General features: G+C 39.8%; 3 protein-coding genes and 1 long non-coding RNA gene across 4 annotated transcripts; 1 reads left to right on the top strand and 3 right to left on the bottom strand.

Annotated features, from left to right (window-relative positions):
- Positions 1-7,934: 7,934 nt before the first annotated feature.
- Positions 7,935-9,087, bottom strand: LOC26531548 (coiled-coil domain-containing protein 25). The gene is made up of 2 exons (XM_070208031.1): positions 9,025-9,087; positions 7,935-8,554 (listed from the first exon to the last, which is right to left on the bottom strand). Exons 1-2 carry the CDS (start codon positions 9,085-9,087, stop codon positions 8,090-8,092), a joined length of 528 nt encoding a protein of 175 aa, XP_070064132.1. The 3' UTR covers positions 7,935-8,089.
- LOC6633236 (facilitated trehalose transporter Tret1) lies at positions 8,911-12,740 on the top strand. The gene is made up of 3 exons (XM_032433058.2): positions 8,911-9,984; positions 11,193-11,696; positions 11,764-12,740. Exons 1-3 carry the CDS (start codon positions 9,603-9,605, stop codon positions 12,582-12,584), a joined length of 1,707 nt encoding a protein of 568 aa, XP_032288949.1. The 5' UTR covers positions 8,911-9,602; the 3' UTR covers positions 12,585-12,740.
- A 1,039-nt stretch (positions 12,741-13,779) lies between these two features.
- On the bottom strand, positions 13,780-14,252 carry LOC116649851 (uncharacterized). Its single transcript, XR_004302754.2, has 2 exons — positions 14,034-14,252; positions 13,780-13,929 (listed from the first exon to the last, which is right to left on the bottom strand). It is a non-coding gene; the product is annotated as an uncharacterized lncRNA (long non-coding RNA).
- Positions 14,253-21,301: 7,049 nt separating this feature from the next.
- On the bottom strand, positions 21,302-22,219 carry LOC138911058 (putative uncharacterized protein DDB_G0286901). The gene has a single exon (XM_070208032.1). It carries the CDS (start codon positions 22,217-22,219, stop codon positions 21,302-21,304), a length of 918 nt encoding a protein of 305 aa, XP_070064133.1.
- Positions 22,220-22,229: the final 10 nt, after the last annotated feature.

Here is a 22,229-nt window from a genome sequence, read left to right on the forward strand (position 1 = left end):
CCACATTGCGGATTAACATATCTGTTAACTGTCGACCGTCTGTTTCTTCTCTCTCCACATTGACTCCATCGTTAAGCTAACAGACGCTGTTAAAGCTTGATCAATTCTGTTACTGTAAGGACATGTCTTTCACTCGACTCTACTGTTAGAAACTTAACACCAAGCTTTGCCTTAAAACATCTATCTTCTAGTAGAGCACTAACATCTAGAGAATTTTCACATGTGTTTATCATATATTCTTTAAGGCCTTATTCTTCAGCCTTAGCTCATGCAATCAACATACTATTAAGGGTTAAGATTGCCATCTCTAAGTTTTGTATAACATCAAAGTAGGCGTTGCCATGCCCAACAAATGCCTTCTTTCGAGTTGGCAACTGCTTTGAGGCTCAGTCTGCTTCGGTGCTTCGTCGAGGACAGACTCCTCTTTATTTATATTTTTCTTGATTCCTTTTTTATCCTCATACTTTTTTTTATGTATTTTTTTTTTTTATTTTTGGTTGCGTGACACGTACCTTTAAAGAACTAACCACAGACCGTTTATGTTTTTTGGTTTAAAAGAAAGTTGATTGTCAGGTTTTCGCTCCGAATGATACCCAAAAAAATCTTAATTTTTCTATTAACAGTAAAACCTGCGAAGCGTTCAGGTAATAATAAACTTACAAACTAAAAGCGAGATGTTCCTGGTTTCCAAAAGGCAATATCTTGTATTTTTTATTTTATTTTGTATTTGTGTTTTTTAGTTACTTAAGCTACATTATTTGATAATTTTTAAATATTATTCGAGTTGAAGCAAAAATGTTCTTTTGATTCCTGCTTGTAAAGAAACAACCACAGGCTTTTTGTGTTTACCACGAAGATACTTTTTTGCTTATTTAATTTTAATGGAATCTTCAACTTTATACTTTATTTTCTCAAATATTTGTGAGGAATTCGACCCGAATGATACTCAAAAGAATCTGCTGTTTAGCAAAAACTTTATATTCCTTGCCATGTATTTTTATAAGACCAAATTAAACTTGCAGGCTAAATGGTAAATTTGCCAGCTGAATAACATACGCTGTAAAATGTAAAAGGTGTGCTTATAGCTGTCATTTCTCATTTGTTTTCTCTTTATGGGCTTTAAAGCTTTGTTTTATTTATACCTGAGCTCATTTGGGAATTTGGGAGCTAGCCAAATATAATGTCGCCAGAGTTCGAATCACAAATCAAGCAAGTCTTCACAAGTGTGGCAACTCTGTCATAAAAAGTGACAGCCCAAAGGCGATGTGAATGCCTTAAAGGTGCTGGGAAAGTGGCTTGCCTTGCCGTACATAAAAGTCGTTCGGCCTTTTGGCCATGTGGCATTGTTATGGGGCAGTTTGGCTTCTGTTGGCTCTTGGGCATTTGGGCCATAAACAATTTGTGCAAATGGCCGAACGACGCATAAACTGCTGACAAGGAAGCATTAAGCGCCGAGCCATTGCGCCCTGTGGCCAGCCGACCCAGCCGACCCAGGCTCTCTAGCCCGACCACCATGATGTTTGCCCCCAGCCCATGGGGCGGAGGGGGCGTTAGTGGGGGCATTCGGTTCAAGTGCATTGAATTTATGGCCAATCTACAATGCCGCATAGCAAAGTGCACACCTAAACCCTTTTGGCGCCCTCTCCCTCCCCTCAACCCCTTTTACAGACGCCAAAGCGTCGCGTAACCTTGAAGGCGCCTGCACACAAATCAAGCGAAATTCGTGTCGCTGCAACTTGCAACTTGCAACCTGCCGCAAATTCTACTGAGAATTGCAGCCCATCGAAATGCGCTGGGCGTGGCGCAGTGCTGGCACATTTGTTGCAGCTGCCATCCTTATCCAATTGTCAGCGTAAAATTCTAGTGAAATGTTTAACTCTTGTAGACTACGACTTAAATCAAGAAAAAAATTGAAAGTGCAGCAAATATGCTACCTATCATAGTTTTAGCAGGCACTGTTACATGTCCGTCCACTCGTTTTTTTGGTTTCTATTAGTTTTTCTCGCATCGTTGCTGATTTTTCAATTTTCCTTTGGTGTGCGCTTTTATGCGCTGCGCTCCGTTGTTTTTGCCTGCAGAGCAGCAGCAGCTGCTGGAGCTAGATTTGCAGCTGAAGCTTCGTTAACTTTGATTTGTCCACTGAGACACATTCAAATGAAATTTCACGGCTACCCCGCACAAACACACAAACACACACATACACACACGCACAAAGCAAACATGAGCAAGCATTTGTGTTATACCACGTAATAGTGGTAATGGGGTAGCTTAGCCTGCCTTTGCGATCAATTCAAGCACGTCTTTTCGCCTCAGTCAAAATGTTAACATTTGACAAAGGGATCAAAACTAACTGCTTGTCAGCTAACATGGTCTTTAACATGCACATGTTAAGCAAAGATCTTATTTATTTTCAATTTCAGATCTTGTAGCTTTAACATAAAGTATGTGGGTTTTTTTTATGAAATTTAATAATTTTACTTCTTTTGCCTAAATACAATAATTTGTATTTATGTATTTTGCTTAAGGCTAAGAGTGAGCGATGAGATTTCGAGGAAGTACTTTTAAATGTTTTTTTCGTTTCTTTAAATATATTTTTTATATATATTATTTTTATTTGTATTGACGAAACAAAATAAAATTGCTAACCATTTATTATCCTTTTTTGTTCAATTTTATTTGATTTGATGAACTTTTTTTTAAATTTTATAAAATTTGTGCTTAGTTTCTTATGCTTTCATTAAGTCTGCAATATATTTCGATTTATATTTTTGGGGTTTAAAATGACTTCTATCTTTATGTTAAGCCAGAGCGATCCCAGTTCTTCACTGACAAGCTCAGCAAATGGAACTGTCAAGAGAGCAAGCGCCAAAGAGAAATAGCTTGGGCTATTTTGTTGTAATAAAAACAATATTCTCTTTTGCGTGCTATTACAGAGTATGTTAATACGATGCACATGTTTTAAATGTATGCGAATAAATCGTTTTATGTTTTGTGCTTGAAACTGTGCGTTTTTTATACCCTGAACCGCTTAAAAATGGGTATAGGGGAATATTGTATTTGTGCAAAATCCAAATGTATGTAACAGGCACAAGAAAGCATCTCCGACCCCATAAAGTGTATATATTCTTGATCAGCATCAACAGCCGAGTCGATCTAGCCATGTCCGTCTGTCCGTCCGTCCGTCCGTATGTATGAGCGCAAGGATCTCAGAACCTATAAGAACTAGAGACTTAATAAGATGTAGGTGCTCCTAGTGTCTGCGCAGATCGACTAGATCGATAAAAGCTAGAGTCACGAAACACGATATGTTACTTCTAAAATAGAATATATATATGCATTTGATGTTGGAGGAAGAGGGTTCAGGATATCCCCTAGTCGGGAACTCCCCCTCTTACTTGTTTTATGTTTGTATTATTATCCAATGGCAATTACAGGGTATTCACGAGTCCATACGCCGCACGCTGTACAAACGCTTTCGATTCGCTGTCTTGCTCTGGAACAATTGCCGGAAACCTTCGCTTGTCGTCGCGTCCCTGTCCCTGTGCAAGGACAAACTCATAACTGCGCATTTGAAATCGTATGTGAAGCCCCTGGCAAGGGAAGGAGAAGGTGGAGTTGGATAGGGTGCTGTGTATTTCAATGTACGCTATCTGTGGGTGCCACATAAAAAAGTTGCAATGTTGCAAACGTGTGTCTGCCCCACGCGAGCGATCTCACTCATTAATTGCTGCCGACAATAAAAAATCATCGTCAATCCCGACAATTTTAGATGGCTGCCAATTTATTATATAAATCGTTTATGGGTATATAATGCTAAATAAATTGCGCACACACACACACACACATATGTATGTATATCAAATTAATACACAATTCCATTACGCAGTTCAGCTCGTTGAGTCTGCAGGCGGGGTCGCAGCGGGGCAGCGGGGCAGCGGGGCAGCGCGGCAGCGGGGCTAAGTGAGCTTTTGGTCTAATAGTTTGTCCAGCTGATTGATTGCCTTGGCCCCTACCCACCCCTCCTCTCCCCACCCGCCCGCTGCTGCTGCCGCTGCAGTCGCTCGACTTCGTCTTCCTGTTTGCATGCATGACTGATGGCAAAGCCAGTGCCGCATGTGGCATGCGACATGCGACATGCGGCATGCGGCATGCATTTAAGCGAGTCGTGTGGATTTCAAGAGCAAACAGCTAGCGAAATGCGAATTTGATGAACTGCCTGAAAGCTGATGCCAAATATTTAACCGCCGATTAATCACCAATGTTTGCAGACGTGCTTCTTCTCACCCCCATTAATTGTTAATATTTAATATTAATACAAAATATTTGAATGATGCAAGTCAAAAATGTGAAAAAAAAGTATAATAAATAAAACAATTAAAAAAAAAGGTCAACGTATGAAATTAATTTTTTGGTAATGAATGTATTCTAGACATATTTTCTTCCTTAAAAAAATGGGACTTATGCGAGCAAGTTTATATGATGATGATTTCAGCTTTTAAATCGATTTGCGCTGACCTATCGATAACAAATATCGGCATCGATAACAACTAAATGTACGTAGTTACGACGACGATTAATAATTGAAAAGTAGGAGTGCCGAAAATTGAATACCCTTCACAAAATTCCCTTACCCTGCACTTTAGCATAAGTGGTCCGATATCATCAACCGATTATATCAACCATAGAATATAGTCCGATTTCCAGATGATTCGCTCAAAATATCTTTAATAATAGAATTGTTTGAAGAACAGACTTCTCTTACTGAAAACATGCTGTTAGCTCGAAATGCCCTAAATTTGGTAGGGATATCTTGACAGACAGAGAAAAGTGGCTTTTAACTATAACAACTTTTAAGCTCGACTCATTCATATGACAGCTATATGACTTAGGGGTCCGCTTTGGACGATCTTAAAATACGTACTTCCTGCATAGAGAAGGATCTGTGAAGCTATATAATCGTCTATTAATGCTGATCAGGATTTGATATATTGTCGTCAATGATTGAGACACTGTTTCGTGAAAATTCCATGCAATCAATTTGGAGCAAATCAATGCCAAGGTCAGTCCTGCAGCTGCAGGAGCGGAGTGCACGGATAGGATGAGGACGGGTAGAGGAAACATCAGCTAGTCGATGTTGCCGGCATCAATCAGAGCTGACTAATTATTCCGTTCGAACCGTGCCAAAAATGCCAGCTCATGGCAGACAGTAGACAGCAGAGGCGCATAGTTGGTTGAAAAGCAAAAAGGGAGGGAGGGAGGTAGGGAGGTGCGGAGCTAGGGAACTCTGTCGTCCTTGTCCTGCAACTGAATCTGGATGCCACCGCAACTGTCGATTTTCCCATGCTATGCACGGACGGACGCTTCGAAGCTTCATCTGAGGCTGGTGACAAATGCAATAAAAACCCAAAAGCGACGCGTCTCATTGTTGTTGTGGCCACAGAGGGGGAGGTGGGTTGATGAGGGCAAGGGGATTGGGAGTTGGGGGGCTGGTGTCCAGTGGGCGGGTGTTTTGGCGCTATTTGATTAATGACTGCCATTGCAGCGCTGAGTGATGAGCGGCTTTGACAGTGGAGCACAACGCAACGGGAAAGCAGCAAGGACAGGAGCGGACCCGGTTCCGGGGCCACTTTCATGCTCATGGATGGCAGTTTATTATAGTGCAGAGACAAAACTAAGTTGCCGCTTTTACGGCATCCGATTGGAGTCATTTTAAACCAAAACTGGCGCATGCACAAGCCCGACCAGCAGATGCCCTTCTTGTATAAAGTGACAGGGATTAAGTTTCTTTTATCAAATACGTAAGGAAATAAAGCTTTTAACTAGAGAAAAACAGAGTCCTTTCAAGCCCAATGTTAATGCGAGCATGCCAATGTTAATGTAAACATCTTAATGTTAATGCGAGCATTCCAATGTTAATGCGAGCTTCACGTCAAATAGTTAACAGTGGCATGGTCGACAGCTTTAGTTTGTACATTCGACAACGGCATAAAATAACTTATTACGACTACAGTAAATCTTCTCCTGACACTCTCGTTCATTCCGTTATTCTGGCCACCAGAGCAGGACGCTAACCGCACAGCATACAGTACGTAGGTTACCTGCTTTGGATTGTGTAATTTATGCCACACTCAGCTTAACAAAGTTCACATTTCCAAGCTGGCTGCAATTAATCTTTCAGCAAGAGACTTGATTGATGCATAGTTCCATGTTAGTGTGACGACAACAGTGTGACATTAACAGCACAATTTACAGCAGCATAGTCTACAGCTTCATGAAACGGGCAATTGATTTTGGCTAAATAAACTGGTGTTAATTTAATTGTAACTTAACCGCCAATTAACTAGCCAATTCAATGTTAATGTGACGCTAACAACTAACAGACACTGTTAGCGTCACATCAACAGCACTGTTAACAGTGTTACGCACCCGTCTGCTATGCAGAGTATCAAGAGCCGAAACAAAGCAGATGACCAGACCCAAAACTCTTGGAAATCAATCAATGTGAACGAAATGAGCCAGACGGCCATGTAGGCGTGGCCATTGCGCCCCCAACTGTCATCAATGTTTACGAGCGGTCATAATGACAACATTGCGCATAAGATACACGGATTGGGTGTGGGTTTGGGCACTGCAAGTGAGCTATGGCATAATCAAAAGACACGCAGCCTCATCAAGTTTTTTGTTCAGTTTTCCCCCCAATCCCTCACAACAAAGGACAGGAATGGGCCGTTTGGATGCGGGATGCTCGCTTCGGGACCATGAACAATGCGTGAAAATAAAACGGGCGATAATGAGTGCGTGCTGAACGCTGACCCGCCGACATCTGGCCCAACCATAACTATCCAGCATTGGCAACAACAATGGCCATGTGCTTACCCGAGACCATCTCCGAAAAAGGCAACAAGCCGTCGCTTCATAAAGCGGACACGCTCCCCCCACAAGCCGAAAATTGAGCTGTCAAGGACAGCTTCGCGGCGGTGCCTCCAACCCCCCCCCCCCCCCCCCCCCCCCCCCCAAAACCAAAAGGAGAAAACAAAAAAACCACAAACATAAAACTGCCCTCAAAGTCCCGGGGATTCGAGTTGCATTTGCCTCTTAACCTCTGCCCCGCTACAGTTGAAGTGTTCTTATAAATGCCAAAAAAAACAACATTTCTTTATCTTTTATCTTTTGCGCTGATGACAATAAAAAAAAACACTAAAGAACAGCTTGGAAATAAACGATACAAAATTAAGTCTTGAACTGCGATTTAGATCATAGGTTTTCGAAGTTCATCATTTTGCTCAAGTTATAAGATAAAAATGATAATTTAGCAAAAAAAAGGGACGAGAAAGTAGGCATATCTTCGACACGCCGAAGATTTAATACCCTTGTACACATTTGCCTTACAGCTTTGCAGATGTGTTAGAATAGGGCCAAGATCATATATATATATACTTATATGAGGAGCATAGTGGACACAATAAATACCAAATTTGGGCAAGATATCTTGATAAACAAAAAGTTTTCCATACAAGAAGCTATTTATCGACCGATCATTCCTATTGCATATATATGATATAATGGTTACCACATATTTACTGGCTGCAGCTGAAAGCCCGACCTATGCGAAGTTTTTAGTCGAAAACTTTAAAGCTAAGAGTTCGCATAGAAAGGAGCGGATGGACAGACAGGCGGATGGACAGACGGACGGACGGACTAACTAAGTATATCTACTCGACTGTAAATAGGGATCTAGAATATATATACTTTATGGTGTCGGAGATGTCTCCTATAATTCTTTTAGATAATAGTCTACTGCACTTACCAATATCTGGGCGCACTTCCGTCCAACGTATTCGAGCATTTTGAAAATCCTGAAAGCGTTGCCAGATAAATTGCGTTCACAAATACTAACAGAACTGCTCCACACTTAAAAAAAAAACAGCTCCACATTTGACAAGTCAACAGATATTGCTTTATAATTACATTTGAGTGTTATACACTCTGGCAATAGAAAAAAAAAGCATTTAAATATAGATATTTAGGTTGCTAATGGAGAAATGCAGGAAGCGCCCGCGGTTAGGATATGGGCGAATCGCTATCGCTACTACATAAAGTCATCAGATTCGTTGCCGGCATCGTAGTTGGTGCGCATGTTCTCCGTTTTCTGCAGCGAGGCGTAGCTGCGCAGCTCGGCCTCCAGTTCCCGCTGCTTGGCCGCCTCCTTTTCCTGTTCGCGCTTCTCGCGCTGCAAACGCTTCTGATCCTGACGATCGGCGGCATCGCGTGCCTCGCGCTGTCCCCGAAAATCGGGATGCTCCTCCTCGGTTTTGGTCTTGTTCAGGCGATTGACAATCTCGTTGATACGCTTTTCCAGGCGTATCTTGCGCACCGCCTTCTCGTCATGATAGGCCACCTGACCGGGCTCCATGTCCGGCGTCTTCTTAAGATTCTCCCACATGGTGTAGACCACTTCCAGATTGTTTACCTTGTTGCCTTGTATGCTGTTGGCCTTGCACAGCTGTGCGGCATCCACCAGCACATCGGTGGGTATATCATCAATAGTCTGTCCCTTGTTTCAAAAACTTTATAATAACATAAATTCAAGCCCCATAAAATTAGTTGGATAATCATTCAGTAAATTAAAATATCTCTTGAAATTCCATTTTCTACGGCCTCTTAAATCGTGTCGAGATTCGTAAACTTTTTTTATATGTTTCCTTAACCAATGTCAAATATGTATTAAAATCGAATTCAATCTCATTGATTGGAATAAAGTCGTGTTAAAGGTTACGATCAGCACAGTTGCTCGTGCTAAGGCTTGTTAAATCTTGTCAAATGTAGTGTTAATTCTCTTCAAGTCGCGTTGAATGATTTGTTTTTGTGATTGCCATTTAATACAACAAAAATATATGAATGTTTTCTTTATTTTAATGCCAGTCAAAGTGCACAAAAGTATCGCACGTGCTGTGAGGGTTCGTGTCACGCGCCCATCTCTACAAGCAGACAGTAACTGATAACGGTAAAAACCCGAAACCGAACCTCAACAGAAACAGAACCGTGCCCAGAGCCCAAGAACGCCGAACCCCGCAGACGTAACGTCATCAAGTGGGAGTTACGTTTGCAAAAAAAAAAAAAACTTAAGTAAAAAAGGTTCTCAAAGGTTTCTTCTTGTTTTCTTTTTTTTTTTTTTGCTGTGCTCGTGTTGCTTTATTTTTTTTTTTTGTTTTTTGCCTTCGTCATGGAGAGGCGCGAAGCGAGTTATGAAATTGATACCGAGTCGCTGGTCGCCATATGATTGAAATGCGCGGAAGTTTCCACTTGTCGTTTCCAATTAGACAAGTGTACAACAACCAAGTTAAGAGCAACAACAGCAACAGCAGCAACAACAACAGCAACAACAACAACAACAACAACGGCGACAACAACGCGGAGCACTACAAAGCCAACGGACAGCACGCAACATAGCCACAGTCGGGCCACAGTCAACGTTGCGCTAACGTTGCCAATATTGTTAATTGTGAAGCATTGACAAAGAACAAAAGAAATCAAATAGATAAAGGACACACAGCAGCAGCACACGGCAGCAACACACGCCAGCAACATACGCGAGCAGCAACATGACGCTGGAGCAGGAGAAGGAGCTCATGCCGCCGCCCTATGAGGCGGGCATGGCCAGCGTCTGCAAGGATCTGGACAAGAGCAGGCCCACAGCCAATACGCAACACAACAGCAACAGCAGCAGCAACAACATTGCCAAGCACAGCAGCAACAGCAACAACAGCAACAGCAAACAGAGCAAATCGCATAAGCGCAAGGAGAGCAGCCTTCCGCTGGGCGAACGACATTTGGCCGTGCTCCGCCAGGAGCTGATGGTGTTCCTGGGCAACAGCGGCGTCTTGGGCTCCGGCATGGTTGTCAGCATGCCCAGCGTGACGCTCAACCAGCTGTGCGACAATACGCAGCCCTTCTGGCTGAGCAAGGATGAGGCCAGCTGGTTTGGTGAGTAGAAGAGTAGAAGAAGAACAAGAACAAGAAGAACAAGCGAATCTGCTAAAGTTTCTCGGCTCACGGGCTTTTCACAAGGGAATTACTAGCTCGGTCAAGTCCTTAAATCAAAACTAGTCAAGTTAGAAAAGCTAGAAAAATGAAAGGTTATAAAGAGATCCCATTGAATTGTCAAAATGTGGATCATATTTAATCCTCCTATTCCATGCCTGAATTGACCTTAACCTATTTTTTTCCCCATCAGCTGATATATCTTTTCTTATCAATATTCCATTATCTTATCTTATTCAATTATTTCCTTATCTGTTCAATCAATTACTTTGACCTTGTTGACCTTAACCCATTTACTCTCACAATTCCTAGACATGCTATGAAGGCCCGATAAGGGCTCATCCCATTCTTGTTTTTAACTGGCTACGACTTCATCTACTTCTTATCTTACTCAAACACAATTTTTCATTCTAACTGGATCGAGACCTTTTTTGTTTGAAAAAAAAGAACTCATCTTCATGATGTTTTAACTGTAATAAAAACACCTCAACTAAAAAAAACCTAAGAAAAACCCATGAAATCTGGTGCAACTGAAGAGGTTCACTGTGAAGTAGGGTGCTTTACCTTTTCCTTACAGAGTTGGGTCGGCATTGGAGCCTACAAATAAGGTCTGGTAATTCGCATAGGAACGTACTATAGATTCTCCTTTTCCCTACATTTTCCGCTGAAGAGCTACGCTTTGAAGTAGGGTACTTATAGGGTGCTATTCCTTTTTCTCATAGGAATTCAGAGTTGGGTACGGCATTAGAGTCTCCAAATAGGTTCTTATAATGTTCACAGGAGATTACTGATGATTCTACATTGCGAAACCTTTTCAGCTGTAGACCTACGCCATGGAATAGGGTGCTCATAGGTTGCTGTTCCTTTTTCTCGCACCATATCAGAGCTGGGTACGGCATTAGGGCTCACAGTTAAGATCTGGTAATTGTGACAAAAGTGTACTAAAGATTCTACCTTTCCATAGGGTGTTGCTCATTCTTTCTCATAGAGTTAGGGATATGTATATCATGCCCTGAGTCGATCTATTCAAAAAAGGAAGAATGCCCAGCTGGAGGCTTAGCTAAGAAGGTTTCGTCCTTTCTTATTGAGGGAGTCTTACCCATTTGATATTCCCCGTTGATTAAGTGTCTTCCATTACTTCTATTGCACAGCGTCCATCAACAATATGGCCTGTCCGCTGGGCGGGCTGATGGTCAGCTTCTTCCTGGATCGCATTGGACGCAAGTACACAATTCTGCTGACGAATGTGATTGGACTGATTGGCTGGCTGCTACTCGCGACAAGTTTCCTGTACACGAATCGGGATTACATATACGCCCAGATGCTGGTGGGTCGTGCCTTTGGCGGCATTATGATTGGCATGTTTGTCTCCCCGGTGGGCGTCTACTCGGCGGAGATCAGCCTGCCCCGGATCCGGGGACGACTGATATTGGGCACCTCGATCGGCCTGGCATCGGGCATTCTGCTGATGTACGTGTTGGGCTATTTTATACGGCACAATGTGGTGCTCATCGCCAGCATTAGCTGCGCCTATCAGCTGGCCGCCACGCTCCTGGTGATGCCCATGCCGGAATCGCCCAGCTGGTTGCTGCAAAAGGGACGCATCGAGCTGGCGCGCCGTTCGCTGCGCTACTTTCGCGGTCTGCAGCGCCGAGGTAAGTCCAAGCCCGGTTCCTTTAGATCCAGTTCCTGTGCTAATCCCGCAATCCCAAACCCAACCAGATGACGACTGCGTGCCGGAGTTCGAGGCGGAGCTGACCCAAATGAAGATGACGGCGGACAACAGTCGCGACACGGCGGCCAGCGAGTCCATTGGCCAGGCCATACGCCGGCCGGAGGTCTATAAGCCGCTGCTCATGATGATCGGCTTCTTTGGCTTCCAGCAGGCCTGCGGCGTCGTTGTGATCATTGTGTATGCGGTGCAGATAGCCCAGACGGCGGGCGTTACCATCGATCCGGTGCTGGTCGCTGTCATGCTGGGCGTCGCGCGCATCATAACCACCTTCTTTATGAGCAGCATCTTCGAGAGATGGGGCAGACGGCCGGCGGGCATCTTCTCTGCCAGCGGCATGGGCATCTGTATGCTGCTGCTGGCCGCCGGCGGCTGGTTGCCCGAGACGGTGGGCACCTGGTCCTGGCTGCCCGTCGTCTGCATTGTCGCCCACATTGTGTTCTCCACGATGGGCATGCTGACGCTGCCCTTCATCATGATATCGGAGGTCTTTCCGCAGAGTGTGCGTGGCAGCGCGTCTGGCGTTTCTGTATTCTTTGGCATGATATTGGCCTTCATCTGCCTGAAGATCTATCCGAATATGGAGGCCTGGCTGGGCACCGCCAATCTGTTTGCCTTCTATGCGTGCGTCTCCTTTCTGGCCGCCCTCTTCATCCTCAGCTTTGTCCCAGAGACACGCGGTCGCACCCTCATCGAAATCGAGGAGCACTGGCGCATGGGTCGCCGTGGCAGGCGGGCTCAACGTGCCTCCGCCGCGGCCGTTAACAATCTGAAGGACGTGGAACTGCACGAGGTCTTCCTCAAGAAGTGAACCCGATCCATGCGTGAGAAACCACGCGTGAGAATGCAATCTGTGATGTGTTAAGTACTTAGCCTTAGCCAAATGGAATGCGGCATTTTCTATGGCAACAGCAAAACAACAAAAACAAGTTAACAAATAAATATATATATACTATAACTAACTAAATATGTCTGCTTGTACTTGTTACAAAATCACAACTTCAAATTGATTGGGAAAGTGCCTTCAAAATAAATATATTTATTTATCTGTCGGGTGCAAGCTGCAAGATAGCAGCTGATAAGTTCGCTGAAGTGCAAAGCTCTAAACCAGCTGGTGCTACAGAATTTTACGGGTTCGATTGTCTGAGAGAGAGAGAGAGTGAGAATGAAAGAAGAAGAGTACCCTAAGAAATATTCAAGCTTTCTTCTAAATATGCTCAACTGTGCCTCTTCTTCCCTCTCTCCCACAACTACTAAATGCATTCTGAAATAACTTCGGTGCTTATAGTCCGATCCTTGTGAGATTTGCAGGGCACAGGCCCTAACTTAAAAATGAATCTCCTTTCCCATAATGAAGGGCATTCAGGCGGTAATCTCACAAATAAAATGTTGAGAGTCTCAGCATACTCTATAAGAGTTGACTAGGTTGTATGCTTGACGAGCCTGGCTGCGAAATCAGCGATATGTTTGCTGATGTTGATATTTACTCCCAATTTCCTTATATCGATAAATATCGATAGTGCTGAGCCTATATAAAAATAAAGTGCTGATCAAGAAGAAATCTACTTTCAGGACAAATGTTAAATCCCATAAAAGGTATATAAATAGATAGATATAGATGGATAAAGACGCTTAATAATTAGAAAAGTCTGCATTTTTTGTATATTCAAATTTAATTGTCTATACTGCAGCTCTTTTCCATATCAATCTAAGGCTTATTAGCCACAGGATCAAATAAAGAACTAAGGAAACGAGTTTGTAAGTAATCAAATATTAATAAGTCCAAGGACAATAACGTACATAATTTAAGGGCCTAGCAGGCCATCAATTCCACAACAACAACGACAACAACAACAAGCACAACAACTCAAGGACAAGGACGCCTGATTACCCAAAAGGAAGTCTAATTTTAGCAAGGGTTAAGTCCAACACTTTCGGGCCGCTGTTGTGGGCCGAGCTCTCAATAACAATAAACAGAGCCAGTCATGAATAAAAGACAATTCAAGTGCGTTCAATTGGAATATTTATGGCGATGAAGTGCCGTGACGTAAGGCCCTTGATGTTGCCCAGTGTAAGGTTCGCATTATCGGATCAATATAGAGCGCCATCAACAGATAGGAGTAGGAATTAGTTAGCAAGAGTTGAATGTGAAAGACCTGGAAGATTGGAAGATTTTATTATACACACATCCATTTCACCATACTTTTTCATTATTAATGTTATTATTGATGTCTAATGCATCGTCCAATCATTAGCTCACTTGGAGCATAGCTTCGCAATCCAGTTAGGGTCTCCGGTCTCTAGGAAAGCTTCCAGTATATCTTCTGGGCTGGGCTGAGAGACCTTCACTTATAACAATAATAAGCAAAAGCATTGATGAATAATGTCATTTGAAGTGCATTTAAGGGTAACCACTAGCAATTGGCATTAGCCATCGGACACCGATGAGCCGATGCAGTCAGCTGATGCGGTTGTTGTGGGTCTGAGTCAGAAATTGGCCCACTTGCAAGTCGCATGCAACTGCGCATCAGCGCAATCTCTGATAAGATTAATAAGTAGCTGCGGCCACGGGCTCAGCACGTACCCTAAAACTGCAAGCCGAGCCAGATCTAGTGGGAGAGAGCGAGAGCACAAGAGACAGAGAGAGCGAGAGAGAGAGAGAGAGAGAGGGCGAACGATTGATAATGTCAGGGAGAGCGTTTGATGATTGCATCATTGGAGCCGCAGTCGGAGCCGCAAGTCAGACTGATAGCTGCTGACTATATAAGATCAGACCAGACCGAGCCGGAACAGGCAACGCTTAAATAGATCAAAAACTTGAGCTACTTTCACGAACAACAGACAGCTTTGTGGCCATATCAGGCCAGATTTTATTCAGCGCAAAGACTGTTTGGCTTCTGGCCAATACGAAGTGTAAATACCCTTACCAATGAGCGTAAATACAAAAGCCGAACAAAAATTGTGCTCTGATACTGTGCTAGCTTTTATATTCCTTTGTTAAGTTCACCTTGAAACGTGGCAGCCCTATAGTAAGATAGGGCGAAAGAGGTGGCAGCCCCATCTATATATCTTACTTACTATTGAGGAAGAGAAGTTGCCAATAAGAATCGCATTGAAACAGCAGGGTTGCCACCTAGTTGTCAAAATTTCAGTGTACTGTTAGCGGAGGGCTCCTTCCCTTCTGTCCAACTCAATGAGGTTTGCATAACGATCGGGTTGTGATTAGCATTTTATGTACTTATGATACACATTCAATTGCCGTGGCAAACAAAGTCTTCGAGCTATCATGCCCGTTACAAGGTATTTCCTAATGGCAAACACTTTGATGTATTTGAAAATTTCGCATTAGATAAGCGACAAAAACAAAAACAAAAAAAAACCATGCACAGCAGCAAAAACCAAATGATGTGACGCAACTAGCGGCAAAATATTAACAACAACGGCTAACTGAAATGCAATAAACAATAACAACTTTAATGACAAGAAGAACAGCAAATAGTGTTAATTGAATTTGATTGAAAAAAACGTGTGCCGCTTATCAGCTAACCAATTGGCTATCAGGCGACAAGGTGTGTGGGCGAGAACGAATGTCACCTGGGGCGAGGGCGCTTGCCACTCGACTAAATGACTGGCAAAAGTGATCTAGCCGGAGATACCCTAGAGCCAGCTGCCAACATAAATATGTGCACTTTCTCTCACAGCTAACTTTTACAAATGTACAGAAAGCTCTTACAGTACGTTTTGCTTTTCCAATACGATGCAAGGCCGACAAAGATCTTAGCTTTCGACTTCAAAATGAACTCAATCAAAATTCAAGTCGCTAGACCAAAAATCTTTGAATGCCATTTATGTACACACAACCTTAATGCTCATTTTGAATGGATACAGGGTATACGAACACACACGCACACATTCACGCTCACTTACATATATTAGTAGAGAACTAATCTGGCAACGCTTCTCGAAAGTAAAAACTCTTACCTGTAATTATTGCCATAACAATGTCAAGAGGTAGATGTCAAGTCATTCCAGCAAAGCCATGCACAGATATCCATTTGTTGCACATGCAAAACGTTTGAAAAGCCGTTGCGTTAACGTGGCCTAACATAGCAAACAGCTTTTGTCTGAGACAATAACATAGCCAACGCTGCCACCTGTTGCGGCTCGTTTGGTTTGTTTTGAATTTTAAATATTTTCGTTTATTTGTTCTTATCTTGGTTTAATGTGACGACTTAGTACAACAATTAGCTGCTGCTATTAATATATATAATATATATATTTGTATAAACGAATTAAAATTCAAGTTGTTCATTTCACGCTCATTTATATATACGTCATGTAAACTACGAACATTACAAGTTTGTGTGTGTGTGTGTGTGTGTATAGTGTAGTTTATCGTATATATATATTTTATTTTATTTTGCCTTTAATTCGGATTTCATTTAAAAAAAAAAATGCGCGCGTTTATTTATTTTTGTTTTTGTTTTTGTTTTTTATCTCACTTAACATTTGTATACGTATGGTATATAGTTACATATATAATTTGTTTTTGTTTTTTAATTCGTGTTTGTTTATTTTTAATCGGTTCAGTGAATACATTTTTTATTATATTTGTTTGTTCCTTTATGAATGCATGGTATATATTGCTTATGTAGTTTTGTTGTTTTGTTGTTTGTTGTTGTGTATTTGTTGCTGTCGTTATTTAGTTTTATCTTCACTTTTTTTTTTTTTTAAATATTTATTTTGTGTGTTTTTAAAAATCTTTCAAAGGGCAGTTCACGTTCCACATACAAACTTTGACAGCAGTTTGACGGGTTCATCTTTTAACTTGTTTTTTGTTTTTGTTTTTGTTTTTTTTTTTTTGTATTTGTTATTTAGTTTTTATTTTGTTTAATATTTCACATGCACTACTTAAGTTCAGTTACAATTTCTAAGCCGAAAAAAAAAATGTTCTTTCAGTATATAGTTGCTTAATATGTATGTATGTACTATATGTGTACTTATGAGTGCTATATGGGCATTTCCAAGGGAAATGGAGTAGCTTTCGTATAAATTACAATGCGAGAAAACTAAGTCTGCAATGAAAACGAATTCTATTTCCGTTTTGGATCAGCGTCAAAGCTTTTACTACGAAAACCACCCGATTCTTTTATTAGCCAAGTTTGAGGCCAAACGCATTGTCTTCTCTTCGATGCCTTAACATGTTGAGAATTACAAGCGTCAAGCAACATAAGAAGTACAGTGTGCACTGGCAATGCCCATATGCCTGTTTATATAAGTAATGTAGCTAGTATATATAAAAATTTCGGTTTTTTTTTTTTTTTTTTTTGATTTTTTATATAGGATGGAATATGCATAGAATATGTCTGTTAGATTGCGAGCATAGAAAGAAGAAATTGGAAATGAATAATCCATAGAGAATTTACGCAAAGATTAACAATTCAGTTTATAGAATTTGCGCCGAGCCTTGAAATTCTTGTCGTACTTTCTAACACTAAACTCGAGTAAATAATTATTATTTTTCTTTTATTTTTATCTCTTTTTCTATATAATATCATGAGTCGCTTTTTTTTTTAATTTGCTAACTGACAAAAAAATTATTGTTAACCTGGTTTATGCATTGATTATACGTAAGAAACTATTTTTACTAATCAGTTTTGAGGTTCGATTCGTTAATATATTTGGTTTTCACATCATTCTTATTGATTTTTTTCTTGTTTTATTTCGTTTACTTTTTAATATAAAAAAATGTTTATATTTTTTGTTTTGTTTTTGTTTTTGTTTTTCATTTTGGATTTTCACTTATGCTAAACTCAAAAAAAAAAGTTGTGTATGCTTCTCGCGATTTATTTATGCATTATAAAAAGATTCTTTTTACTTTCTTTATTTTTTATTTATAAAAAAAAAATGTATGTATATATTTGTAGGTTCATATATATATATATATATATACATATATATATATATAGGTATGTATTAATATACATATATTCCTTGAACAACATTTAAAATGTGTGTAATTAGTTTTTGTGAGGTTTATATATCTTTTAATTGCGCATTCGATTATTCCTTCACAAAAAAAAAAAAAAACATATACAACAAAATTAGCTTGGCTGCTTATGTTTAACAACAAAAAATATGTTCTTTCATTTTTATATAAAATATAAGTTTAAAAAAAAAATTATCATCTCTACAAAAAAAATAAGAATTTACACATGCTCAAAAAAACATATTTGGTTAGAAAAAAAAAACACACATTTGTTTTTTTTTTTTCATTTCCTTTATAAAAGAATTTGGTGATTTGTTGAACTTGTTTTTTTGTTGTTGTTTTGTTTTTCTTTCATTTTTGTATATATTTTTCATTTGAATTAGTTTGCTTAACTTCTTAACTTGAACAATTGATGAGACGTCATTAAGCTATCGATTATCGTTTATCGATAATCGTTTATCGTTTGTCGATTATTGGATAAGGAAAAAAATTTGCATTACGCATTTATCTAGAACTAGTTACGAGACGCTAAGTGCTATGGATTAATCCGATATTCGTTACAAGCTAAGGCTACGATTGGTTGAGTATTCATTTTGTGACTATATCCGACTGTTAGCTAATGTCAATTTCTTTAAGGTTCATATGCATTGTGTGGTGCTAACTCTGTGCCAAATGCGTCATGTTCTGACTGCCGGGAGAAGCGTTTAGAGAAGCAATGCAATTAACTACTAGCGAATTCTTTGTGGATGCGATGAGCCGAATTGCTCGTACAGCTGCCTTGAAAAAGAAAAGCACAAGGAGTTCCTCTAACTAGTTGCTTGCTTCTTGCTGCTCTGCACGCTGTGCATCTCTCTTTGCTTGTCTAGGAATTTGCTTGTTATTTCATACTTTTCGCTTTTGAGTCTAGCCGAGCTTCTTACTTGCTTGTGTCAAACGTTTGCTTCCTGCTTCACTTCTCACTTTGCTTCTTGCTTTGTTTTTCGTTTTGTTTTTCATTTATTTTATTGCTATAACGCAAGAATATCGCGTGTTTTCTGTATTTAAACGTTTTTAAGTCTTATTTCCCGGCACTCTCATTCATTTTACTTATCTCTTTTATGACCTACGTTTCTTTCATCTCTCTTCATTGTGACTTGCTATATGCTTTTCTTTTACTTTTAAATGTGCTTTTCGCGTCTTGCTTTGGTGTTAAACATTTCGATTGGTCGCATATTCAATATTCCCGTATTGCTTCTCCGTTCGCTTCTCGCGGCTACTCAGAACTTAACTAACCATTTTGGCTGCTATTTTTTTGTAACGTTATGTTTATTATTATTAAAAAAAAAATTGCATTTGTATATTTTTGTATTTTGTTTTCGATTTCTATTTTTGTTTTTCTTTTTGTTATATCTTTAGAATGTTAAGTACTCAGCACAACCAAGCTGTATGCATAAATGATTAATTGTATGTTATTTAACATTTTCTTTTGTTGCAATTAATTTGCCCGTAGATATTCTTATATCTAATATGTCGACTATGTTTAATGATGAATTTGCTTTTTTTTATCAATCGCAATTCGTTGTTGCAAACTCGACTCTGTTCTTCTTGAAAATAAAATATGTAAACGATAAAAATAAAACAAAATGAAATCAAAGGAAATGTTTGTGGTTGTTGCTAAATGTTTATTTATACGTATTTCCGTTTCAAATTCTTTGTGTATTATGCTCAAATTAAAATAAAGTGCAATTTTTAAAATTTTCGATATACATATATATACATATACATATATGTGTGTGTATTTCAGAAATTTTGGGACAAAGTAAAATTGTTCACATTTTATGAATATTCGTAAGAACTATAAACAAGCATATAGAAGATCATCTCATATACTCATCAATTTGAGTACACAATTCAATTGAAATTTAAATTGAAATTAATTTAATTTTATTATTTGTTTTTTTTTTTTGTTATTGTTTCATTTACATAGTTCATGCAGGCTCGTGGGCGTGGCGGATGGCGTGGCTTGAAGGAAATGTTAAAATCGAAACAAAACTTAAAATAATACAAGAACAAAAGAAAATTATTAATAAAATCATAAAATTGAACATAAAATTATAAATTGAATTTGTGAAGCTGCCAGTGCCACGCCCACTAACAAACTAGGGCGCCGCATTAATTTTCGTGCTTTTTCTTAACATTTCGCGTTTTCTTTCAATTAACTTTTGTCTACTTTTCATTTCACTTCTGTTAGGCTTTTATCACGTGCTTTTCGTTTCGTTTTTTAAGGTTCTTCAATTTGTCTGTATTTGTGTGTGTGTGTGTGTGTGTGTGTGTGTGTGTATGTGTGTGTGTTTGTATAACATGCTCAAGTTGTTTAAACGCATACAAAAAAAAAATTCGTTTCAAAAAAAAAAAAATAATAATCTTTATATTATGAAAAAAAAATACTTTTTTACAAACTATGAAAAAAAAATTGTTTCCTTCTTTTGTTTTTATTTTTCTTTTGTTTTTTTTTTTTGTAATTTTGTCTGGTAAACAGGTTGAGGGGGCGAAGGGTTCAAGCCCCCCCGAAATAAGCTGCACCTTTTGTTAGCTGCTGTTGAAACAGACAGGCCTAGCGGACAGTGCTGCCAGACTGTCGCAACAGCAGGCGGGCAGTGCTGCCCATATACCCTTCAAAAAGCTCGTTCTCATGCTCTCTCTCTCTCACTCGCCTCATCGTATCATCCTATAGTTGGTAAGAACAGCCTGAACTTGAGCATGCTAACATTTATATTATTATGTATTGAATATAGTATATATAATATATTAAAAAAAAATTGTATTTATAAATTATGAAAAAAAAAAATAATGTAAACAGATCTTCAGCTATATAAATATACATATATATATATAATCCGGTACTCGTATAAGTCAGTTAAGAGACACAGAAACAGAAAAAAAAACAGAGCTTATATGCCTTCACGCCTAATTGTATGATATATATTTATATATATATATGATTTTTTTTAGTTATATATTTGAAAAAAAAAATTATCATTTCGCCTAAAGTTAAGCACAAAAAAAAACCTTCGCATTTCTATATGATTATAATATAGTATTTCATATACATACATATATATGTGTATATATATGTGTGTCTGTGTATATATATATGTGTGTGTTTCACTTCATATAGCCAATGTATACATATATAATGTTTATATATATATAGAGAGAGCGACTAACTACGGTCGCATTTTACATAGAAAGAAAAAAAAAGTCCTCCGAAAAAAAAGCACAAAAATAAAAAAAAAATTACAACATAAAAGTACTGAGGAACATTTAAGGATAAACACACAAAAAAAAAAAAAAAAAATAAATGGTCAGAAAAAAAATATTCATTAATTAATTAATAATTATGTTTAAATTGATTGGTATTCGTTGAGAACATATAGATGATCCACATTAGTTCAAGTTATATGCAATGTTTTTTTTTTTTTTTGAATCCGTTGAGTTTGATGCTCTCGCTAATCTTTTCTTTTTTTGTTTTTAAGTATTTATTGTGTGTGTTTTTGAGGTTATGTGGGCCACAAAAAGCCGCCATTTGCGTGCGTTGCCGTTGCAGTTGTTGCTGTTGCAGCTGTTGCAGTTGTTGCCGCTGTGAAGCTGTTGCTGCTTAGCAGCTTTTGCAGCTTTTGCGCATGTTGCTGTTGATCTATGCCATAGCCAAAGTCCAGCAATTGTTGCTGTGTTGAGAGCATGTGATTGTTGCTGCTGCTGTTGCCGAGGCTATTGAGTTGACTGTTGCCGTTGCTGCTGTGTTGCTGTTGTTGTTGCATGTTGCTGCTGGTGCTGTGTGGGCTTAAGCCGAAGCCATTGCTGTTGCTGCTGTGTTGTTGTTGCTGCTGTTGCATGCTGCTGTTGCTGCTGTGTGAACTTAAGCTTAAGCCATTGTTGCTAGTATGTTGCATGTTGCTGCCGTGCGAGCCCAAGCTGAGGCTATGAAGGTGGATGTTGCCGTTGCTGCTGTTCAGTTGCTGTTGCATGTTGCTGCTGTGTGGACTTAAGCTCAAGCCGTTGCTGTTGTGCAGTTGCATGTTGCTGCCGTGTGGACTTAAGCTCAAGCCATTGCTGCTGTGGTGTTGCATGCTGCTGTTGCTGCTGCTACTGTGATGTTGCTGCTGTGTTAGATTGCCGTTAAGCTGCAACTGCTGCTGTTGTTGATTGTAGCTGAGCATGTGGGCGGCAACATTGTTGGAATTATGTTGCTGGCGCTGCGCATTGCTGCTGTGATTGTTGTGGCCCATGTTGCTGTTGTTGTTCTGTTGTTGATACTGATTGCTGCTGTGCGCAGCAGCACTGCTCAGGCGTGGCAGCTGCCCAATGTTGTTGTTGTGGTTGCTGCTATTGTTGTTGTTGTTGTTGTTGTTGTTGTGGCTATGTGGCGGCGATTGTTGCTGTTGTTGCTGATGATATAGTGAATGATATTGTAGCATGTTGTTGGGG

Source organism: Drosophila virilis, chromosome X (genome assembly GCF_030788295.1).
Source record: "Drosophila virilis strain 15010-1051.87 chromosome X, Dvir_AGI_RSII-ME, whole genome shotgun sequence".
NCBI classification, from domain to species: Eukaryota; Metazoa; Arthropoda; class Insecta; order Diptera; family Drosophilidae; genus Drosophila; species Drosophila virilis.

Excerpts from the sequence above, each read along its gene's own strand:
- LOC26531548 (XM_070208031.1), bottom strand. The coding sequence starts at position 9,087 with ATGACGTTACGTCTGCGGGGTTCGGCGTTCTTGGGCTCTGGGCACGGT. Across the intron at positions 8,555-9,024 it reads ACGGTTCTGTTTCTGTTGAG|GGACAGACTATTGATGATAT; the intron begins GTTCGGTTTCGG and ends TTTTGAAACAAG.
- LOC6633236 (XM_032433058.2), top strand. The coding sequence starts at position 9,603 with ATGACGCTGGAGCAGGAGAAGGAGCTCATGCCGCCGCCCTATGAGGCG. Across the intron at positions 9,985-11,192 it reads GGATGAGGCCAGCTGGTTTG|CGTCCATCAACAATATGGCC; the intron begins GTGAGTAGAAGA and ends TCTATTGCACAG. Across the intron at positions 11,697-11,763 it reads TCGCGGTCTGCAGCGCCGAG|ATGACGACTGCGTGCCGGAG; the intron begins GTAAGTCCAAGC and ends AAACCCAACCAG.
- LOC138911058 (XM_070208032.1), bottom strand. The coding sequence starts at position 22,219 with ATGCTACAATATCATTCACTATATCATCAGCAACAACAGCAACAATCG.